General features: G+C 41.8%; 1 protein-coding gene across 1 annotated transcript; it reads right to left on the reverse strand.

Moving 5' to 3' along the window:
* Window positions 1–2,750: 2,750 nt before the first annotated feature.
* On the reverse strand, window positions 2,751–21,890 carry CHP1 (calcineurin like EF-hand protein 1). The gene is made up of 7 exons (XM_055813546.1): window positions 21,659–21,890; window positions 16,487–16,559; window positions 9,104–9,184; window positions 7,672–7,799; window positions 6,747–6,808; window positions 5,543–5,665; window positions 2,751–4,255 (listed from the first exon to the last, which is right to left on the reverse strand). The coding sequence occupies exons 1-7, from the start codon at window positions 21,723–21,725 to the stop codon at window positions 4,202–4,204; spliced, it is 588 nt and encodes a 195-aa protein (XP_055669521.1). The 5' UTR covers window positions 21,726–21,890; the 3' UTR covers window positions 2,751–4,201.
* Window positions 21,891–22,013: the final 123 nt, after the last annotated feature.

Consider the following 22,013-nt stretch of genomic DNA (forward strand, 5'->3'; position numbering starts at 1 on the left):
GGGCAGCTCCGGCTCGGCGTGGGGGGGGGGGTCCCCGCTCTAGCAGCCCTACCAGCACCCGCCTGGAGCTCCGGGGTTGCGCCACGGGCCGGCACTCGGGGCGTGGGGAGCATGCCCGTCACGGGGGCCGCCCGGCCGGGGCTGCTGTGGCGAGGCGTGAGCGCCGCTCCCCCGGCCTGCGCGTCACCGCGGCCCGGCACCCGGGGCCGCTGGTCCCTCGCCCTGCGGCCGGGCTTCCGCCGCTGCGGGCCGAGTTTCGTTACTGTTTGTGGGGTTGTTAGCAGCCGGTAATGTTACGCTGGAGCCTGAGGGGTGAACGCGGCGAGCGGTGAGGAGAGGCGCACTCCCATTCAGAAGCTCCAAGGAAACACCCCCGTGTAACCGTGATCCACCCGACACCCACCGCCGCTGGGGCCTCGGTCCGCGTGTTGGGCGCCTTCCCGCAGGCTGCCGGCTCAGGTGAAACGCTTCTGCCAACCTCATGTTACATCCATGTGTTACTCACAACCGAAGCCGCGGCCTCAAAGGACTTTTAAAGCCATTTCCCATTGCAGAGTTACGTCGCTCCTGCTCCTCATGCGCCAGGTGCGGTGTTTGGATGCCCGGTGCTGCAGGCAGCCCGCTCGCCGCCCCCCAGGATCGGTCAGCTATCACACCCGCTGCTGCTCTGCAGGCTGCATCGCGCCCCAACAGCTCAACCTGGCGGCAGCCACGGGCCCCCGCAGCCGGCGGTTCCCAACAGAACGCGCTGCAGACTGGCAAACGGACTTGACTCGCCGTTTGCCGGTAGACGGCCAAATGGTTCGTCTGATTAAATACCTATCCCTTACGCTCTTTTTTTTAAAAGAGAGAGATGTAACGTGAAGCAGCTCTGCCTTTGCGCGATTTTATTCCTCTTCCAGACTTCAACCTTCACAGATGACCTTTGTTCTCAAGAAGATTTAAGATAATGTCTACAAGCAATCAAGTATGCTAAAAATACTTTTGTGGAAATCTGCTTTTATCTCTACAGCTTAGTTTTGAAGAATTTTAAATTTAACGTAAATTTAAGATCTCAGCTCCATAAAGCTTCTCTCGCTGTCTACCACCTTCTAAGTTACACGTTAAATATCTAGATTTCAGAACACAGAGTAAGATACTCGGTGGCTTCCATATGATTTGTACAGCCAACAGTGAAGTCAGGTTCTGATAGACAGGAGGGCGTTGTTCACTACAGACTGGTTAGCTGGCCTTTGGTTTGGTCGTGGGGTTTTTTTGCTGTGCACTATTAGCATATCAGCGTTCACCTTAGAGCACATTAGCAAAAATACCTAATGTTCAAGGTAGGGGCTTAGAAAGACAGATGCCAGAAACAAGCGTTAATATTATATACCCTTTACTTAGAACACCACTAGGTGGAAGGAAAGAAAAAAAAAAAAGCCTAAATTGGAACCATGGAGAGGTGTAAAGCTCATAGTGTTATGGGATCCATAGGGCAGTTATTATAAGTGTGTCCTCTTCTGGAGCTCGTGTTTTGCACTAGTTTCTTCCATTCTGCCAGCAGAACAAAGGATTGTTAGATTGTTAATGCTCTGAAGCCAAGCTTAGTTGTAAAGAATTGATTTGTAAGGCCTGCTAGCACCATTCTACTGGTGTTTAATTTTTCTAGTCATTAAAGAACAGTCAATTACCATACAGGAATAGGTTTGGGTCTGCCCTGGTTACAAACAGAAATACTGTACCTGGTACAGTTGTCTTCTCAGTACCTGGTGTGGTGCTCTGTTTCGGATTCAGTATGAGAATAATATGGGTAGCAAAGCAATGTTTCTAGCTGTTGCTAGGTACTGCTTACCCTAAGGCAAGACTTCTCAGGCCCTGCCAGCAAGAAGGCTGGAGGTGCACAAAAAGCCAGAAGGGAGCAGAGCCTGCACAGCTGACCCAAACTGGCCAAAAGGATATTCCATACCACAAAATGTCACACCTAGTACATAAACAGAAAAGCTAGCTAGGAGCAGCTGATTGCTGCTCAAGGACTGGCTAGGCATCGGTCAGTGGGGGCAGCAAGCAATTGTATTGTGTATCACTTGGGGTTCTTTCCTGTTGAATTTTATTCCTTTCTCACGCTCTCTCTCTACTTTTCATTACAATTGTTAATATTGTATTTTATTTCAATTATTAAATTGTTCTTATCTCAAAAGTGTTGCCTTCCCTCCTCCCCCCCCCCCCCCCCCCCCAGTTCTCCTCCCCATCCTGCTGTGGGTGGGAGGAGTGAGCAAGCAGCTCTGTAGTGTTTAGTTGCCAGCTGGGGTTAAACCATGACAGGGTTTGATTGCTGGGTTGTTTTGTTGTTGTTTTTTTTTAATACACTGAAAGATTTATTTATGGATTGATAAATACAGTATCCAGTCTCACTGGGACAAATAAGGCACAACTGTAGGTTACACTATATAGCCAGAAAAGAGCAACACCTACTTCTAAGCAAATCACAAAGCCTACAAATACTTTTACTTTCCAATCTGTTAACATTATTACATTCCTATTTATACATGACATGGTCATAAAACTATAGTGTTTCTTTCTCATACAGAATAGATGGTTTTAATTAGCACTTCTTTCTGGAATTGTGTTGCACTCTGCAAAATAATCAAGTGCAACATTTCACTTTGATTAATTTAAAATAAATCAAAAAACCTTCAGAGACTTGCATGTTATTCTTTAACACAAGTGATGATTAAAGGAACCAAGAAAAAAAGGAAATGCACATTTAAGAATAGTTTGAGACTGGTAAGTATTTATAGAAATGTTTACACATGACATGAGAAGCAGTTATAACACTGATTCTTCAATAAAGAAGCTCCCGGGGTTTTTTGGTTTTATTGGAAGGACCTCCCGGACTGTAGGATGCTCCAGCTAAACTAAATGAGACTATCTGCCCATCTAGCCACAGAAAATTATGCCTCTATTCAGCCTTCATTAATTATGATCTCTTGACTTTATCAGTATTACATTAGTGGTATTAATCATCTTATACTTGCAAAGAGATTTGTGTAGAAATATATTCTGAAATATTTGGCATAATACACACTTCCACAAATTATATTCTCATGCCAGAGCTTTCATAAATACAGCTATCACCCTCAACACAAATCTAACAAACCAGGACTTCCATATTGGAAAATGTAAGTAATTACTGATTCTCCAGGTCACTATGATTAAATAATAAATCAGTACTATGTTTCACGTCACTATTACCAGGGGGCAGTGACAGAACTGCAAGTCCAGATTTTGGCATGACTAGTTTTCTTGCATTATGTACACTGGTAAACAACTTTACACTTTCAGAGCCAAAACCACCCTGTTAAGGAGGGATCCTAGAGCGAAACAACCTGGAGAGGGCACTTCATGGTCCACTGGCTGTCAAGCCTGCAAGCTACTCAAAGAAAAGAAACAAGTTTCTGCATCTGCTACTGGAACAATTTAAGTGACTTAGTGCAGAATTCCTATTCCTTTTGAGGACACCACAGATTCTCCTATTGTCCCTGTGAATTCATCCCACAAAGCATACAATCTATTCACAGTACTTTAAAGTACTCTAGGCTATCTTCTTGCCTTCAGTGCTAGTTGTACAACAAAACCATAGAAATTGACAAGTCCTCAAGTAAAAGGCTGATTTGGAAGCAGTGAAGAAAAATCTGCATGTAAAGAGTGAAATGGGAAAGGAGGGGCGGGGGGGGGGGAAGAAAAAAAGGCAGCTGTAATATGTTGTTGCTCCTGGAAGCAAAAGTGAATCATTATCACCACACCTAGTATTTGAGAAGATGCTTGTCTCCAAAGTGCTTCATAGGGTGCTTCTGTGGCGGGTTCCAGTTTTTCCATTCTCAGACTCAGAGCTCAGAAGAATCAGTTTGTGGACTAAACAGCAGCACATAAGGAGAGACATTTTTGCCAAAACAGCAGTGCAGAAGGAGACAAGGGAGAAGGTAAAAAAAAAGGAAGGAAAATATTTTTTTTTAAAAAAAATGCTCCTTTCCAAGTTGCATGGCAGCCATTTCCCTTTGTTCCTGATGCACAGGGAATGTTCACATTGGTAGAACAAATCAGGGAGGGGTTGGAGATGTACTGTATATGCACCAGTAGTAATGCTCTGGGGGAAGGTGCTAAGGAGAAAATGAAGTTCTATTCTTTGTATAGTAGGGGTAGGAAGGAATAGGTTCTCCATCCATCAGTGAAGAAATCGAATGCTCATTTTCTGCTCTACATCCACCTTCTCCAAAACCTGCAGTAAAATTCAGAAACAGCTACTTAAATTATTGTACATACTTATCTTCTACAAGGTTTCTTGCTCTAGTACAGACGAAATGGGCAGGAACATGGGATGTCTTCAGTTTGGCATGCCAGTCCCTCATCTAGAGACCGGTATTTTTCATTCTGGACTAAGGTCCTTCCGAAGAAAGAAGCTTCAGCCATTCAAGCTGAAAGAAGGCTCTCAACCAAAATGTAACTAATGCAGTTTTAGTCTGCCAACAGCCCAGAAAGGCTCAGATTCCTAAAATTAGACTGCGTGGGAACGCACAGCCAGCAAACAGAAGGGAGAATGGAGTAGAGGAAGAGGCATGAGCAGTCAGTGAAGGGCTAAAATCAAGGTCACAGCATCACTAACACAGATAATTGTAAAACCAGGACGGCAACTTCATTCACTGAGGTATGAAGACATTAGTCTGCTCCAGGCTGTTTTAGACAGTGGACCTCAGTGTTCCAGGATGAAAGTAATTTAAGTTTGAAGAGACCTCTGGAGGTCTTTTAGTCAAACTCTCTCAACTCCTACTTAACTTAAATCCTACCTCAACCCCTGATCTAGCACAGCCAGCTAGATCAGGTTGCTCAGGGCCTTGTCTGGTTAAGTTTTAAATATCTCCAGGGAATGAGGTTCTACATCTTCCGCAACTATGATCATCCTCTTGGTAAAAGAGTTTTCCTTATAGCTAACCAGAACTTCCCCATGTTGCAACTTGTTTCTGTTGCCTCTTATCCACCTCCAAGATAAGTCTGGTTCCTCTTGTCAATACTTCTGCTATAGAACAACTTTCTTTACCAACTATATAATGGCTCCTTACTATTACCCACTTCTGCCTACAATGCAATTCAAAGGACTAGGAGCTAGGAACTTGAATACTGATGTTAGTTGTGTCACTAACAAAATCTACGAGTGAAGACTGATGAGCACAATTACAGCAGAAGAATTGCTGTGTTGTAACTGTGCTAGTCAGGCTACCTGTGTAGAAAGAACTGGTTGCAAAAGCAAAGTGAAAATTCTGCAGTATATTGCAATGCTGTAGCTTATGCAAGAGCATGAAAAAACATGCAGATTAATAATTAGTACCCTAACAGTATATATATAAAAAGTTTCCTAATAAAGGCAGAAAAAGAGCTAGCAGAAGGCTTGCTTTGTCCAAATGCAAACAGGATTATTGGAACAACTTCCTCCCTGTTTCCATTTAAGTCTGAATGGCTTGCCCATTACTGAGCAGTTTCATTTAGTTGTTAAAAAAAGCAGTTTACCAACCTTTACAAACTCTGCAAAGGAGATGGCACTATCTCCATCTTGATCAGCTTCCTGGATTGTCCTGTCAGCGATGCTGCCCAGCTGCTCATCTGAAATATTTACACCAACCATCATCCGTAATACCTGTAACATCCAGAAGTCCCCAGATTTAATTTTTTTCTTTAAATAAGAAAACAAAATAACCATTATCAACATAGGAACAGAAATACTCTTACTGCTGCTTTTCTCATGTATACTGTCAAAGTAACACCACACAAGAACAACTCTGGAGGATTTCCATAGAAGTAACTTTTAGAAAGACTTCTGTTTGTGCTTTTTATGTCAAAGCTTTCAGGAAAGACAGCTTCCTCTTGTAGCCACCTCTGACAAATACTCCTGCCTTTTCACTAGGCAGCAGGAAGAGGAAGAAGTACGAGAAAGCTTTTGGAACCCAGAACAAGTACATTTTGTTTCAATGCTTTTCTCTATTTTTTCCTCACAAAAAGTACCAACATTTGAGTATCTGCTGCTGGAGATAGCTGCCTACAGGAATCTTTTAAGTATATGGTCAAATGGTAACTGCCATTACTTTCTACAGTTAGTAAAGCATTTTCTGTGCCAATAGAAGATGGCAGTTTCAGTCAAAAGCAAATCCTCGTCCTACATCAGGAACCACAAATTGCCATCTCCACTTCCCAGGATTAGCAGTATGTAATTACCCCTAGCTCAACCATAGTTTCACATATATGCAGCACTGATGAACTCTGATTACCTTTGCTGCAATTCCAAGAAGTTTTATTCTATTGAGAGGATGCACAGAGGATCAGACAAACAACCTAATCAATCTCAAGGATTGTCCCTGTGAAGTCCTGTTAGAAGCACCGCAGAAAGTTTTAAAAGGTAGTTCTCAAGGGGCTTAGTGTAGTTGTTGGGGTATCTAGGTATCATTTCCAATAGCATCTGCTTAGCCTAACACTCTGGTTTAAATCTGAATCTAGCATTCCCAGTTTAATAAAACAGCCTAGGCTACCAAATAGGATTAAAGTCTCATACTGTATCTAATCTTATTTAATTGCTTATCTTAAACCAGAGATAAGCAATTAGCCACCAGATTCCTTCAGAAGTTCTTTTGAGAAGACTGTTGTAAGTCCCCTCTTCATTCTAAATGGGTGTAAAGTCACAGAGAAGGTCATGGAGTCATTCAAAGCAGCCCTGTGCTATTTACCTGAAGCAGCTCATCCCTGGAAATCTTGTCATCTTTATCGAGATCATATAACCGAAAAGCAACTACAGGAAAGAAAAGGAACAGGCTGTTTAATTCAAATGCCATTTTTTTTTCATAAATACATTATCTAAAAAACCCTAATTATTCATAAATTATTTAAAGATAATTAGCTTTGAGTTTTAAATTCACCATAAAATTCATGGAGAGTTCCATAAAGTGTTATTACTACATACAGGAATATTGCTATTTTCAAGAAATGAAAAATCCTACTTAAATACTCAGTACAAGTACGAAGCATTCTGCTTGCAGAGGTGTTTCTTCAAAGCCTCAAGTCATGGAAGTCTAATTACCACCAAGATACATTCAATCCTTTAACTTCAGAGCCAACCATTTTTACATTTGTTCTCTTTGACTATATACTTGATGACATACAACAGAAATATCAAGTGCTGAGGAGTGTTGCCAGCTTTGATTAGCAAGCAAGAGCATTCTGCTCATATACTGTAGGCAGATGTCCAAATACTCAAAAAAGAACCCAACTGAAGATGAGGAAAAAGCACTCCATTATATGGAAGACTGGAGAAAGAAAGGGAAAAGCCCATTCGTGTATGGGATGTGGCTTCTAAATCTGAAATAACTTGAAATGGCATACAAGCCATTTCAAAACACTCCTGTTGTGAGATGTTTGTAAAAGCATATCCATTACTCAAAATTCAACCAATTCCAAATTCCAATACAAGAATGGGTCAATTGTTTACATTCTGAACAGCTAAAGTTGCACATAAATTTAAAAAAAAAAATAAACCAGGTATTAGAGGACATCATTCCACTTACAGAACAACCGTACAAAGACACCAAGCCCCTTCACTCCCTTCCCAGAAAAACAACAAAAAAAGGCTTCTATAAGAAAGTTCACATGTCTTACAGTGGAGCTTGTTACTTCGGCTGTTCAGTGGCTCTGGTCCATTCTGGTCTTTGCTCTTCTCGTTATCCTCTATGGGCCGGAAGTGGGCTAGCGTCCTCATGAATCCCCGGAAATTCACCTGGTCCTCTCTGCATAAGCATTTCAGCAGGTCAGTTTCAACAAGGCTTATACAGGTTCTTTTTTTTTTTTTTTACTGAAACAGGAGTACGAATGTCTACAGCATCAGGACCACACAGACTCTTCCACTCCCACCTCCCTAGAGTTTGAGTTTGGCTGCCTGTGCTCAAAGCCAGCTCTGAGACAGTGCAGTTGCAACCTGGGATCATGCTGCTATGAAGTATGATGTGTAAAACAAGAAAGTGAGAGAAGTCTTGTCACAGGCTTGCCGCCTCCTGCCTGCAAGCTCCATTTACGCTCTAGTCCTCACCCTTGGCCCTTGCCTGAGCTATCCTGCAGCTATCCCCAAGTCTGGCAAACGTACCTTGCTAATCTGGACCCCGATACCCTTGACTGACCCCGATACCCTTGACTGACCCCAGACTAGCTTCACCACCATCAACTTGTCTGGCAACCACTGGACTTGTTGGCTGACCTGACAACACTCACTGGACCAGCCCTGCTTTTGTCGCTCAGGTGCTGTACCCTTGGTGAGCAAGGGCACTGCCCCTGCCAGATTTGCTGTCACCCTTGGCTCCTGCGCACGGGGCAGCCATTGCTTGCTGCTCTCAGACAGCTCTCTTCTCTAGTTTCTGTGGGAACCAGCTATGCAAGTACTTTCCAAGACTCCTGCTTTCTACTCAGGAAACCCTGCCCACTATTAACCCATATTATGATTTTATTAGACAATCTGATCTTCATCAATCAATAATGACAAATGTGTTCAAGAACAGCAGATTCCATAGAACAATCTAAAAAGGTACAATGAAAAGACACAGTACTGCAAATTTGATCATCTGTTTGGATATATGTTAGCAGCACTATAAGTTATGTCTTAAGCGAGATCAAAAACTGAAAACAAGCAAACAAAAAAGCTGATCGAATAACAAAGGTATAGTTAGAGGCTAAAAGATGAAAACCAAGACTGAATTAGTAAACTGCAATACTACTTAGCATAAAATAGTATTGCTACAAGTTTGCTTAAAGAACCAAAGTCCATATGTGCCCTTGACTTTCTTCAGAAGTATTCAGCAACATAGCAAGAAGTAGAAAACTGTGACATAAAGTATACAAGTCTTGTTGTTAAATATATCCCGTTACAGAATAAAAACATGCTGAGGAAACAGTGTCCCCACACACATTTCATGACATTTGAGTGTTCAATTACTAGCAAATTCAAATTATGTGTGCTTTAACTATCAACAATTCACTAGCTAAACTTCTGACGAACTGCAAATCTTGAGCCTGCTTGTAAGTTACATCTGTCGGAACTCACCCTTCCGGAAAGAAGGCATTGATAATTCTGTCTCCCAGTGGATTGATGGCAAGCTCTGGAATCCGCTGGAAGTCTTCACGGCTAAGTAAAGCAAGAATACAGGAAGTCTGCATAAAGTTGAAGTCACTAGAGAAAGAGTTGCTTAAAAAGAATTCACAGTAAAAACATCCATTGGCTTCTATTTCTGCAGCAAGACACTTGGCAGTTTTTAACATACAACTCTTTAAAGCATGTTTTCTCTATGACTAATGGCACAAAGCAAAGCAAAAGACAATGCCAAGCCTGTATTACATTACAGACTAGCAGTGCTCATTTATCACATTAAGAGCACTTCTCAGATGGTAACATTGTTTGTGCTAGAAACCTTCCTGTATGACACCAACTAGTCTGCAATTTAAGGAAAGTGTCTGAAATAACTCTGAAGAAAAATATGGCTTAAAAATGATTATTTTTTTTTATAATTATTTTGGTACCTAATAATTTGAGTTGGCATGATTTTTCCAGACTACCCCATTCCAGATTCTGGGACAATACCATATTCCTAACATACCACAGGTGATCTGCATATTCTAATAGAATTTTTTTTTTGTTTATGCAGTAACTTTACATCTTACTATAAATGACAAATTTCAGATTATTTTAGCTTCATCCAAGCAGCACTCCTTTTAAAGAGGTAAATTTAGACTTTGACAGAGGCTTGTAGGCCAGATGTAACTTCATCAGTACACTGCAAATACTCACTGCTCTTGCCAGAGATTCTCTTTTCTGCTCATGATTATACATACACAGCATAGCATAAACATAGCTAGTGCTTACACTGTTACAGCTTTTTCTGATCTGGAAGACATCATGAGCTATACTGATGCAAGCACATCTTAGATTGTCATGACATGAACATACATTTCATTTTACTATTAGAGTTGCACGAACAATTTTTCTTTTCTTTCAACCTAATAGAATGTCACTGACAGGAAAGTGGGATAATCTTGGTGTGACCAAGGCAGACACTAAGCACGTCTCACAGAATACTCTGGTTAACAGGTTTGGGTTTTTTGCTTTTTCCACTATGAGAGAGCACAGCAATTTATCAGTTCATACAAGAGGTACTCAATCATTTAGGTTTTAAATTGCAAAGATAACAGCAATGGGGTAAGGCTAAAAAAAAAATCTATTCTGCCTGCATGAATAAAAATGACATTTCCTGCTCAATCTCTAGAAATATTGGCAATCTCCTTCAAGTCAAATGCAGTCCTGCCATTTTTGAAGTTTGGGTCAAAGTCTCAAACTTGGTTACTAAATGTTTGCTGCTTTTGAAAACTATGCTCACTAAACGAATCAGCAACAAGGTTTGATTCACGACATAATTGCATCAAAAAAACCTGGCAGAGTAAAGTAAACACAAACAGATTTTATTTAAGTACACTGGCCTTTGGGGGGGGGGGGGGGGGGGGGCGGGAAATGAGTTTGTTAATCTTATCACTACTCTAGCCTAGGAAAGGCACAGAAGCAAGACATTCTAGTTTTAAATGCATTCTAAAACAGTCCTTGGCACCACAGCACTGTTAAAGAGTCCCAATTGTACCTGTTGCAACACGGTTGAACTGTTTGACCTTCTAAGTAGAGTGACCTGACCATATTTTTAAGCTATCCCAGCAAACTTCTGCTCTGACCAGGTCTGAATTATTTTTAATAGACAAAGCTAACATCTATATAATATGATCAACTTGTTACCAGACCCTTCAGGACAGCTGCATTTTAAGCTACAGCTGAAGGGCAAAGTATGCATTAGTGATTTTAGGCAGGAGATGCAGTGATGTGGAAAACCCATGTCCTAGTAACACTATTTTAACAACAGGACTTGTGTCAATGCCAACACTTACAAGCTAAAAGCAGCAGCTGCCCTCTCTTCCATTTACAGCAAAATCCTAATGTTTCAGAATTTTTTACTTGCATATCACTACTTTTCAGTACTCAGCCTCAGTTTACACTCTGCATTTCAGCCTCCTGTTATTCTGCTTTCTAACAGGAGATTAACAATTAACCACAAATAACTCCCCAGGTTTCAAATCTACTTGTCCTGTCTTTATGGGGATTGCAGTAGACCATTTTTGCTTATTAACACTCACTCAGTAATGTGCTCTTATAATTGAAATAGCTGTAGTAGCCATAAAAGTAAATGAATGCATGAGCTAAGTTATTCTCCGCTTTATAAACTAAGGCTTCCTGCAGTCATTAGGGACCAACTGCACCTGGCTGAGGCTGGAGCTTACAGGAAGAGTCATGCCCTCTACTTCCTCTGTGTTCACATGCCATAGCAACAAGGCTCTTCCAACACATCTCTCCTGGAACCTGGCTTCTACTAAACCCTTGCTTAAATGTAACCTGCAAAGCAATCTTTAACTGCATGTTATCATTATGCAGGCCAACCATTTTAATGTATGTGCCAGTGCATCCACACTTACACATACTTTGCAGCAAGGAACGTGTAGATTCTAAGCAAGACAAATATCTCTGAGTGTACACTCCAAGGCACACAGTAGATGCCTACTGTAAAGGGCCCTATCTTACCCTAAAGGCTACAAGAAATCTATTAGACTCCTTTTTTTCTTCCATTATTTCTGGTGGTTCATCCTTCTTTTACTTCTAGATAGTAGCAGAGCACTGTTCCCTCAACAGAGATGAGGAGAGTAGGGCTAAATGTAGCTGAGGGAAAGTAAAACAATGAAGAGAAAACAAACCATATGAAAAACAAAAGTGGCAGAGGAAAGGGAAAATGTCCAGAGGATATAGATAACAAGAAATTACTTGAAATGGGAAAATAATTAAAAGTAGTAAGGTGTATCATGCAAGATTGTCAAACAGATTTAACAGATTACTACTGAAGGGGTTTCATTGCTCCCTTCCCTTGCTAAGGTTAGCTTTGTCTTCCATCAGACCTTTTGGTGGTCTAATGTACCTCACTAACCCTGAAAAAAAGTTCCCCACTTCTTCCTCTCCATGCTCCCAACTACCTTTCTGTTGAATTAGCAACTTCAAGCAGTTAAAAACAACTTCATCTCACCTAGCTTCATCTTCACACATGCTCTACACAGGTTTAAAAGAGTTGCTAAACTACTGGGGGAGTGATTGATTTACAAACATTAGGCCAAGAAGTATGCTAGAAGTACAGGCTAATTAGACGAGCAAGACAGGGGGGAAACAGTGCGAATAAAGCATGGTTAAGGAGGGAAGTATGTGTTACTGTAGTACCCTACCATTTTGTAATCCCAACCTGCCTGCCTTGTCTGTTTTACAGAAAGCTAAAAATCTTTTGCATTTTCTTAAGCAAAAGGTAAAGAATTCCATGTTCAGAGTGCTAGCTTTTATGTTTTACTTTGAAATCTTGGCATATCAGCTTGAACGAATAAGAACAAGCCTGACAACTTTCCAGACAGGTGATTCAATTCACTGACAAAGTTAACAGATGGCCCAGCCAGCTCCTGTTACCCTCCTCTCGGGGCCAGAGGCTTTCTGAAGTTCTCCAGGAGACACCATCTTGTGAATAGCTTTCATAATCATGACATATGCATAAACAGCTCAGCATGTCCATTCTCATGTTACCAGCTTTCAGAAGACTTGCCCTCCCTTCCTTCTTCCACACTCACCAGGCCATCCCAATTGCTGTACAGTAAAAAAATACTTCTGAAGTGCTTAACCTGTCATTTCCCCGGGCAGAAGAAACTACTGTAAGTGAGAGGCTTCATGCAAAACCTACATGCCAAAGTAGCAGTTTAGCCAAGTATCTCCTTTTTATAGCTCTATATGTGTCTGTCTAGAGCTACTTACCAGTAGATAAGTTTTGGAGCAGATGTATTCTTGTGTGGTGTACATTCCGGTACCAGCCCAACAAGGGGACTCACTGAAGCAAGAACATACTTATCCTGGTCATACACTTAAATTTTCTCATCTTGGAAATCAGAAAGTAAAGAAAATGTGCACACTAGTTCCCTCCTGACCTATAGTTAGGATGGAGGCAGAACAAGTATATTTCTGGTTTCGCAATTTAGACGTAGCCACGGTATCAACCTTTTATTTTGGCAACTCAGCATGTCACAGTATTGAAATCAAAGATGACAAAGGAATTTAAAGGAATGGGTTTGTCCTGGCTTTTACAACCTGGTTTCATTCAGATAGCTCCCTCATACTTGCACTTACTCATTTTCTTTTATTTATTTATTTTTTTAGGAAAAGGAAAAAAAAATAGCACTTTTAAATAATTGATAAAAGTTAATCCATTAACCATAGGCTGTAGTCATTGAGAGGGTAAGGAGGAGAGAGGGAAAAAGCCAAAAAGAAGGCATATGAAGTTTTGACTCCATCAGTACCCTTCTCTTAAGTCTTATTTATGGAACTCTAAAAAGAAAGTTCCTTGAAACTGTACGTAGGTACACTGGATAGAAACATCTGGCTAGGAAAGGTTTCAGCTTTTGGTTATAGTTCCAGAATGAACTCTCTCTCTTCTTTAGCCACCAGGATTAATCATTATCTACCAGATCCTCTGTACAAAGTGTTCTTTACCTTGCACATTTTTAACCCATAGATAAGAATGACAGCACAGCTTTTCCCCTTGTTCAGAAGGGTGATACACATTTAAAGATTAATTTCATGCCATAAAGAAGAGCCTAACACTTCTTTTCCTGATCATAGTCACATGAGTGATTTCTGTCATGTCTGATTTGTAAGTCAAAGGCAGGAAACAATCATTCTTGCTCACAGGAAACAAACAGAAGACATGCTTACTACTGCCAAACAGTTTAGAAAGCAAGTGATAACTTCACCTTGCTTGTCTCAAAGTAGCAAGTTCTCTTTGATCAGTATTTCAGAAAACAACATTTACGACCTTCAGAGCTGTAGTTCTTACTCACCCTTCATTGTTTTTTTATAGGAAGTAGTTTTCTATTACTTAACTTAATGGTTTCCACATATTGTGGGGGCCAGGACAGAGTGGCATTCAAGTTTTGAAAGCCAAGCCAGCCATGATTGGGAGCAGGCTACATTTAAGAGGCCAAGACTGCAAGTTAAGGGATCACAACTTGCACAGCTGTTGGGATTTCCCAAACAAGCCCAGTTTGCTTTCTCAAGTACCACATGATTATTGACAATGAAAAAACCACCTGCTTCTGATACATAACACTATGAAACTAAGCATTGTGCAACAGAGATTCATAGCATGTTTAATTAATTACTCCTCTTACGTAAACTGAGTACAATCACTTTGACATTTATACAAGCTTTACAGACTCAATAGGTAAATTTAAAGTTGGAGGGAAGAGCTGAGGAAGAACATGTCCTAGGTTCAAATTGTGCTAGACTAGTCTGGTAGCCATCACCTTTAATTGTCAGTAAAGACTAAACCCACATGCAAAGTTTTGAAGAGACTGTTAGTGTTCTTTTTCAAGTCATTTCATTTTGAGACATTAGTAGTATCACCCTTACCTACAATATCATTCAGCTGATCTGTATGTCACAATTGCCAATTAGCCAATGCTACAATTTATATGATACATGAGCTTTGGTGACAGAGTGGTTTTAAGATGTCCCTGCCCATCCCATACCAATTGTTTCCTCACCCACAGTCTATTTTGTCATCCCTTCAGCTATGCAAGTCCAGGTATTTACAGTACAGCCACAGTCCAAATCACTGGAGTCAGTCTGCTTAAAAATACCTGCACAAGCCAAAAGAGGAAGCAGAGTATTTTTAACCAAAAAGAATCACTCAGTAGTCCTGTTTACAGTACAGCTCCACAACCAGTTACTTACATGTTAACTGAGAAGTCAGTAATTTGTGGCACCAGAAGGAACTGTGTATTTCTTTCAAGAAAGGAAACTGCAGTAAGCAGCAGTACTGCCAAAGACAGTGTATCTTACAACTTGTCACCTTCATCTTCTAAGCAGCGATTCTAGCTTTATAGTTACTTTGGTTTATAGGGCATCCCACAACCACATTTTGCAAGATCACATACAAAACCCCAGATGATCCCCAAATCTATGTTTACCAGGTTTGACTGGGATAGAAATGCTATGAAAGAAGTTAACTTCATCTCAGTCAGACTTTGCATACTATGCTATGAGGTCCCTTCCCCCTTCCTGCTCTCTCCAGCTTCCCTGTGCTCCATTTCTGGCATATGTGGCTATATGGCGAATGGGAAACAAATCCACCTGAACACTGATCAGTTTCCTTTTTTGTTGTGCTACTTGGCAAGTTTTCAAAGCTGTAGGTTAGTTTCCAAAGATGAGCCTTGATACCGGCTTCAACACAGAAAAGCAACAGCCTTTCAGCGGCAACATGGTCTTGGACCAACTAGGTTGGTCACAAAATTGCACCCCTGGTGCAGTCATAGCCAGCTCTTATTTGTCATATGTTTCCATAATATTAACATAATCCATAGGCAATGTCAAAAGAGGTGACTAATCATTTTAATACAATCAGAATTCATAATTAGTTCAGTAAATAAAGAGCAAAACAATACAAACTCTCAATACATAACTGGAGTGGGGAAAGCTAGAGAACAAAAACAGCAAGCAGAGATACATTTTAACAGGCAATCATCCCACTGGAGTTTACCTTTAGGTTGAGAATACTTTTCCCAGCAGACTCAGCCCACCAAAGTGAAAAGTGTTTTGCACATACAGTTTAAGCCTCATCTTTAATTGATTAAGCTGTAAGAAACTGGTTCACTTCTGTAGTTTTGAAATTCTAGACAGAAGACAAACATTTTAAAGGTCTTGGAATATCCTGCACTACTGCTTTAAAGAATAAAATGTGTATTTAGTCACAGTGACTTGGTTCCAGCTCTTTCTTTTTTATTTTTGAGCATACTAACAGACATGGTGGTTCAAGAAGAGGTACAAAGAATAGTAAATGGCTTGCAGATCAAAGCAGCATTAAAAAACACTAGGTAACATTTAATAGCCCATGCTCCCAAAAATAAATTATCTTTTTGTTATGAAAGCCGGGGTGAAGACAACATAGTGGAACTATTCTTGTAATAATTATTAGAAGCCACACAAACAAAGGTAAGAATCTAAAAATACGGTTTAACATTTCTGAACATTTGCAGTAAGACCTTGAATACCAAACCTGACCTTTCTTGTATTAACTGCTACAAGCCTTCAGTACTAAAGACAACTGGTAGAGCACCCCAGTTTGACAATAAGATTTCTCCTGACCCTTCATAAAAGGGAACAAACTTGAATGTCTAAGTAGACAGTAGATATGAAAACCCCTGTTGTAACAGCCTCACTGATTCACCATATGAGGAAACGACGCAGGCATCCTGCAACAGCAAGCCACCATTACAGATATGTGTCAAGGCAAACAGCTGAATTAGTGACGATACCCACCTAAGGGTGCCATTTTCTCCTTTGTCTAGGCTGGTGAAGCGACTGTACAAGCGGGTGATTTGACTGTGGGAGACTGAAGAAAAAAAAAAAACACAAAGAAGAAACACAAATTATCATGTCAATGACTTCCCGTAGGAACAGACCTCATTACACAGAGCTACTCTGCTGCTAGAAGCTGTGTTCAAAAATTAAAAAAAATAATACAAAACCAGTTACATTGGAAACAGAGCAATCAGCAGTTCAGGGACTTCACTAGCTGTAAACTGCATCTTCACATTCAGGAACCCACCAGTAAGTCCATTCTTCAAAAATTTCTTTAATTCTGCCTTCTAGCTATTTATATTTTTGGTCTCTAACATTCTTTGGTTATCTGACTCAGTAAATGGCAATTAAAAAGAAAAAAACCTGAATCACAGTTCCACTGTATTTCCCCTTAACTCCTTTATGACTAAACATAATCTGGACACAGCCTCCACTGATGACCTCATTCATGACACTGCAGACCTCTGCTATAGAATCTTTCCTTCCCTTTCGCCTATCTCTGCTCCTGTTTTTTCCATCTAAAGATGGAAAGTGTACTCAGTTTCTCTGCATCTGGAGAATGGTCAGAAACTTCACACCTGATCACTTTTCCTCCTTCACAGTTCAGTCTCAGTCCTTCACAGGACTGCCTGCATCGAAATAATTTGTTCATTTTGGGGTTCACCAATTTCTAGGCTTCTAGGACACAGAGTTAAAAATTAAGAAGCCTGTTTCTAAAGAAGTTTGAGAAGGAGTTGGGACACAAAGCAAGCAGAAAGTTACTGCAGATTCCTTAAATCTGCAATTTGAAACAGAAATGCCAAAGCCAGTCTTAAGCTTAGCATAATGGTGTCAACATTGCCAAGATACTAGACAACCCTAGACAATAGACACCTAAATCTTTACAAAAGTCCATGACAGGAGAGGGTTAAACCTATCTAGAATAGCAATTCTTTTAACACTGGAAGAATGCCCTACAGAAGATCTTTTAGAACCTCTTCAGATGAGGTTAATAAATTCAGTCTTATTTCATGTATTTAATTTTAATGTTTACTCAGTAAAGGTGTGCTGTTCTACAACACTTATCTAGGACTTTGTGTCATTTTCAAATTCAATTGTTTTAAAAGCCTTCACCAGCACATGTACAATGCTTTTGTTGCTTGATAAAACTTATTTGGGAACAGGTTGCACAGCAGTTGTCTAATCTGTGACAACTGAGGCAAAATTCTTTTTTTCAGGTTTTTTCTTTCCCCAGGCTATTTGTTTAGGTTCAACTGTTCCCTCCTCTGGAATGACCTGCCAGCAACTGTTGATTTTCTTTCTTCCTTGTCTCCTCTGAAACTTTCATTCTTTGCATAGGGTTGGGCAATTTGCTCAGTTCCACCTAAGGCGACTCCTCTACAATCAAACTACTCAATTTCAAGTTAAGCAACACACACACAGAAAGCAGACACCAGTATTTTAAAGACTTCTTTCTTTAAAGACTCCTGCAATTTTGATTTAGTGTTTTAGAAACGATAGGCAATAACTGATGAAAAAAATAACCTGGACTTACATCTCCAATAAAAAGCCCTGTACTCCCGCTCTTCCCTGGCAACAAAGAGGGTGATGAGAATTCTACTCTGCTACCATTTCCAAACTAATATCAGCAACTCCATTTTTGGAACACCTCCATAACAGCTAGTATGTGATTAATAGTACATAGCTATTGACAGGAGGAGACATTTATGTTATCGTACTAGACAAAAAGCAAATCATAGCTATAGAAGAAAGAAAGATGACTCAGGTCCACCACTGTACTCTTTCACAATTTCCTTTTCGTCTCTCATCCCTCATGAAAGCTGCATCACTAGACACTTTCCAGAGCCCTCTCATGCAAAATAAAGATTTTTACATTTCCTGGTGACTATAGAAGAACCAGAAACAAGACCTGCCATTTATGACTGCTTCTTAAAACTCAGAAGTTAAGGATTAAAGCTAGCTGAAACATTTTTATCTATACTGTTGCCTCACTAACCTCCTTCTAAAAAATCGAGTCAAGACCTCTAAAATAGGAACTGTACCCTCTATTTTACTTCTGTTAAATAATTAGAAAGTTTTTTGCAATTGGACACTCTGAAACTCTCATCTAAAACATTAGCATAAACTCATTTACATACTTATGCATAAATATCCATCAGAAAATCCATCACCTGTTATCAACTAAAACATTTTTCTCAAACTCAGAGAGGAGCATTAGTTTATTACTAATCCTCAAGTAGACTGCTTCAAAGCATGGGTACAAAGGGTGTGAACCAAATAGTTTGAATACTGTTGCAAGCTTTTGGAAAGCCATTGGAATGTAACAGAATGCAGACAAGCAACATCTTGGACCTCTCATCTGTTTCTTATAGTTGTTACTGAAATAGAAAAGCAATTAGGACTACTTGAAGGTTTTTTCAAACTCAAATTTCAAAATGTTCATATGCAAAACAAATAACATACAATTTCTGTACAACATAATGTAGGATTTAGGACTGTCAACTTCAGGCTTAGAATCTGTTACTGAGAACCTAAAGATTATCTGTCACTAAGCAGAGGTTTTAACAGACATGTTTCTTCCCACTTCTAGGAATCATTACCTTTGCAGATGTTTCTAAACAAGTGTTTTTTACCACAATATAAAAAAATATTCAGGCAGCTTTTTAATCTGTTCACCTAAAGACCATTAAAACAGGGTTTATCACTCGTTAGCATCATTAGCGATTCAGTTTTGTGCCACATAAAATTGAACAAGAAAAACTTGTATAATGCCACAGTTGAACTCAATCAAATTGGTGACATGTTCTGTTCAATGCTCCATACTTATCCCAGATGAACAGAAGAGGGCATGTTTCACACTAAGGAGGCCAAAAAGAGAATCCTTCAGAGTACTTACCAGAACACAAGTTCCAGAGGGATATGCAGTACTGCCAGATTGTCTCACATCTACCAAGTTCTTTCTCAAACTCTTTAGTAAGTAAAGTATAATCAGCATCAAGTTTCTAACAAACTACAGGATATTCTATTCAGTCATACTAACTTAGCATTCTCACTGGGAACTTCGTTCCTGATAACCAGCATCCTGGGGTTTTTTTCTCCCACCTTGTACCTTATGTAAATATTTGCACATATATGAAGTATACAACAGTGCTAAGAGCTTGGAATTTTCCACCTACCTAGAGAACTATAAAGGGCAGAAAAAAATCACTATCTTAGACTGTGGTTACAGGCTTGTGGGAAAGATTTGATAAAGTCAATGAGACACTTTGATGACTTGTAAGTAAGCATGAGTCAGAGATTGGCAGTGGTCAATTAACAAAGTGGTATTAGTTGTAAAATTGAATAGTAAAAACACAGGAAAAAACTAAAGTCAGCCCACAAACTTAAACCTGTTGATCACCTTAAGCTCCCCACTTTGAAGATGGAAGAAAAAATATTTAGAGGCTAACTACAGCCAAGCAGTTTTATTCTTTAGAATGCCTACACAGCCATTTATTTAACTATCATGCAAGTAAAATTCTAGGAATAAAACACCACTGACAGTAAACCAAATACTGGCATGAAGAAAAAAGTAAAACCTTTTGGAAGAACATTCCAGATTTGAGTTTTGGTTTTCAAAGCATCTTTATAAATGAGGTGAGGCTACCTTTACTTTATGATCTTTGTGATTAAAAAGAAAAAAACCTAAACAGTAAATTCTTGGTGGACACACAGACTTTGATATTACTACTTGTTTATCATAGCCTTCCTGCAGAAGGTTCCCTTGACAGATGGAAAAAGGATCATGGAAACTATGTGAACTCCTCACTCAGCTGTCCATTACGCTAGCCAGTACTGTCTTAGCTTTCTTCCACTCCTCTCCTGTAGGTCTGTAGCCACTCATTTTCCTGACACAAATAAACTATTACCTGAAACAGATATATGAAACCACTTCTATTGGAATGAAAACATGGGAATTATTCCCATGTAGCAAGAACAGATCAGCAAGCATACGCAGGAGAAAAACGTGATCTGTAAAGATTTTTTTACCTGGGGGGGGGGGGCAGGGGGGTGGCATGGGGGTGGGGGGGGGGGGTGGAACAGAGCAAGCAGCAAAGTGGCTCCTATGGTGTTATGACCCCCTGTTTCCAACTATTTAGGAGGGCACCCCCCACTTACTGTCATTCAGCATTTACTAGATTTCTCAGACAGGCAACCATTCTATCAGCCAAATTGACACCACTGAGGTTTTTCTAAGGTACTTATGTTTATGAAGAACAACTCAATCAAATACTACAGGGCAACATAGCTTTATACTACATACAGTCTAGGGTGAACAATGTTGTGCCAGTTGTGACTAGTGCAGGAATTTTATTTTTTTTTTTTAAGTATACCCAACTCTCGCAAGTTCACTCACCGCCTTTATATTTTAAAGGCCACTCAGCACTCGTTCTGAGGTACCTTAAGGCAACTTTAGCAATAGCCTATGAAACAAGTAACACTTGGGGGGAAATTGCTACACCGTGAGAGCCCTTTCAGGCCAAAGACAGCTGCCCGAGGGAAATTCCAGCCCCAGAGCCACAGGCAGCTCTGCCGAACCCAGCGAGCTCTCTCCGCCGGCGGGTAACGCCGCGGGCACCAGGAGCGCTGCTGCCCGCCCGTCCCACCCGGGTCCCGCCGGGCCGCGGCCGATCCTCGCCCCCTCAGGCCGCAGCAACGGCCCCCACGCGAGACGGCTCCGCAGCCCCGGCCGGGAGCCCGGGGGCCGCGCACACGCCACGGGCTCCGCGGCCGCCGTTGTTTCCCGCTGCGCCGGGCGCCCGGCAGCCCCCCCCCCAGCCCAGCTGCCCCAGTCACAGCCGGTGGCCGCCGCCAGCCGCGGGCGAGCGGGACCCGGAGCGCACCGAGGGGTATGCGGTGCCCGCGGGTTTCTGCCGTGCCCTCAGGGGCCCCCCTGCGCACCCACCGCCGGCGGCGGCCCAAGAGGCGTTTCCCGGCTTCCGCAGGCCTACGAGACACGTCCGCCCGCGGTGGCTGGGGCCGGGCCGGGCACTGCCCCGCCGGGAGCGCAGCGGTGGCGGCCGGCCGCGCTAGGCACGGCTGGGCGCGCTGAGGGGACAAGCGCCCGCCCCCCCACAGCCCCGTACTCACAGCCCGTCTCCTTCTTGATCTCCTCGATCTCCTCATCCCGCAGCAGCGTGGACGCCCGGGAACCCATCGCCGCCGCTGGGCCTGAGGGGGAGCGACGGGCCGCGCTCCTCCGCGCCAAGGAGAGTCACGCAGCCGAACAGCGATGGCTGTGCCACAGCCGCCCCCCCAGCACGACGCAAGCCCGACCGCGGCCGCCCAGCTGCGCTAAGACAGAAAGCGAGCCCGCAGCGGCTCTTATCGCCCTGCCCGGCCCCGGCCGCTGCCTCAGCCCGCCCCTCAGCCGCCCGGAGGCCGCCGACGGCCGCGCCTGCGCGCCCCGCTCCCCGCCACAGCGCAGGCGCCCGCCCGAGCGGCC

Source organism: Falco peregrinus, chromosome 1 (genome assembly GCF_023634155.1).
Source record: "Falco peregrinus isolate bFalPer1 chromosome 1, bFalPer1.pri, whole genome shotgun sequence".
In the NCBI taxonomy this organism is placed as follows: Eukaryota; Metazoa; Chordata; class Aves; order Falconiformes; family Falconidae; genus Falco; species Falco peregrinus.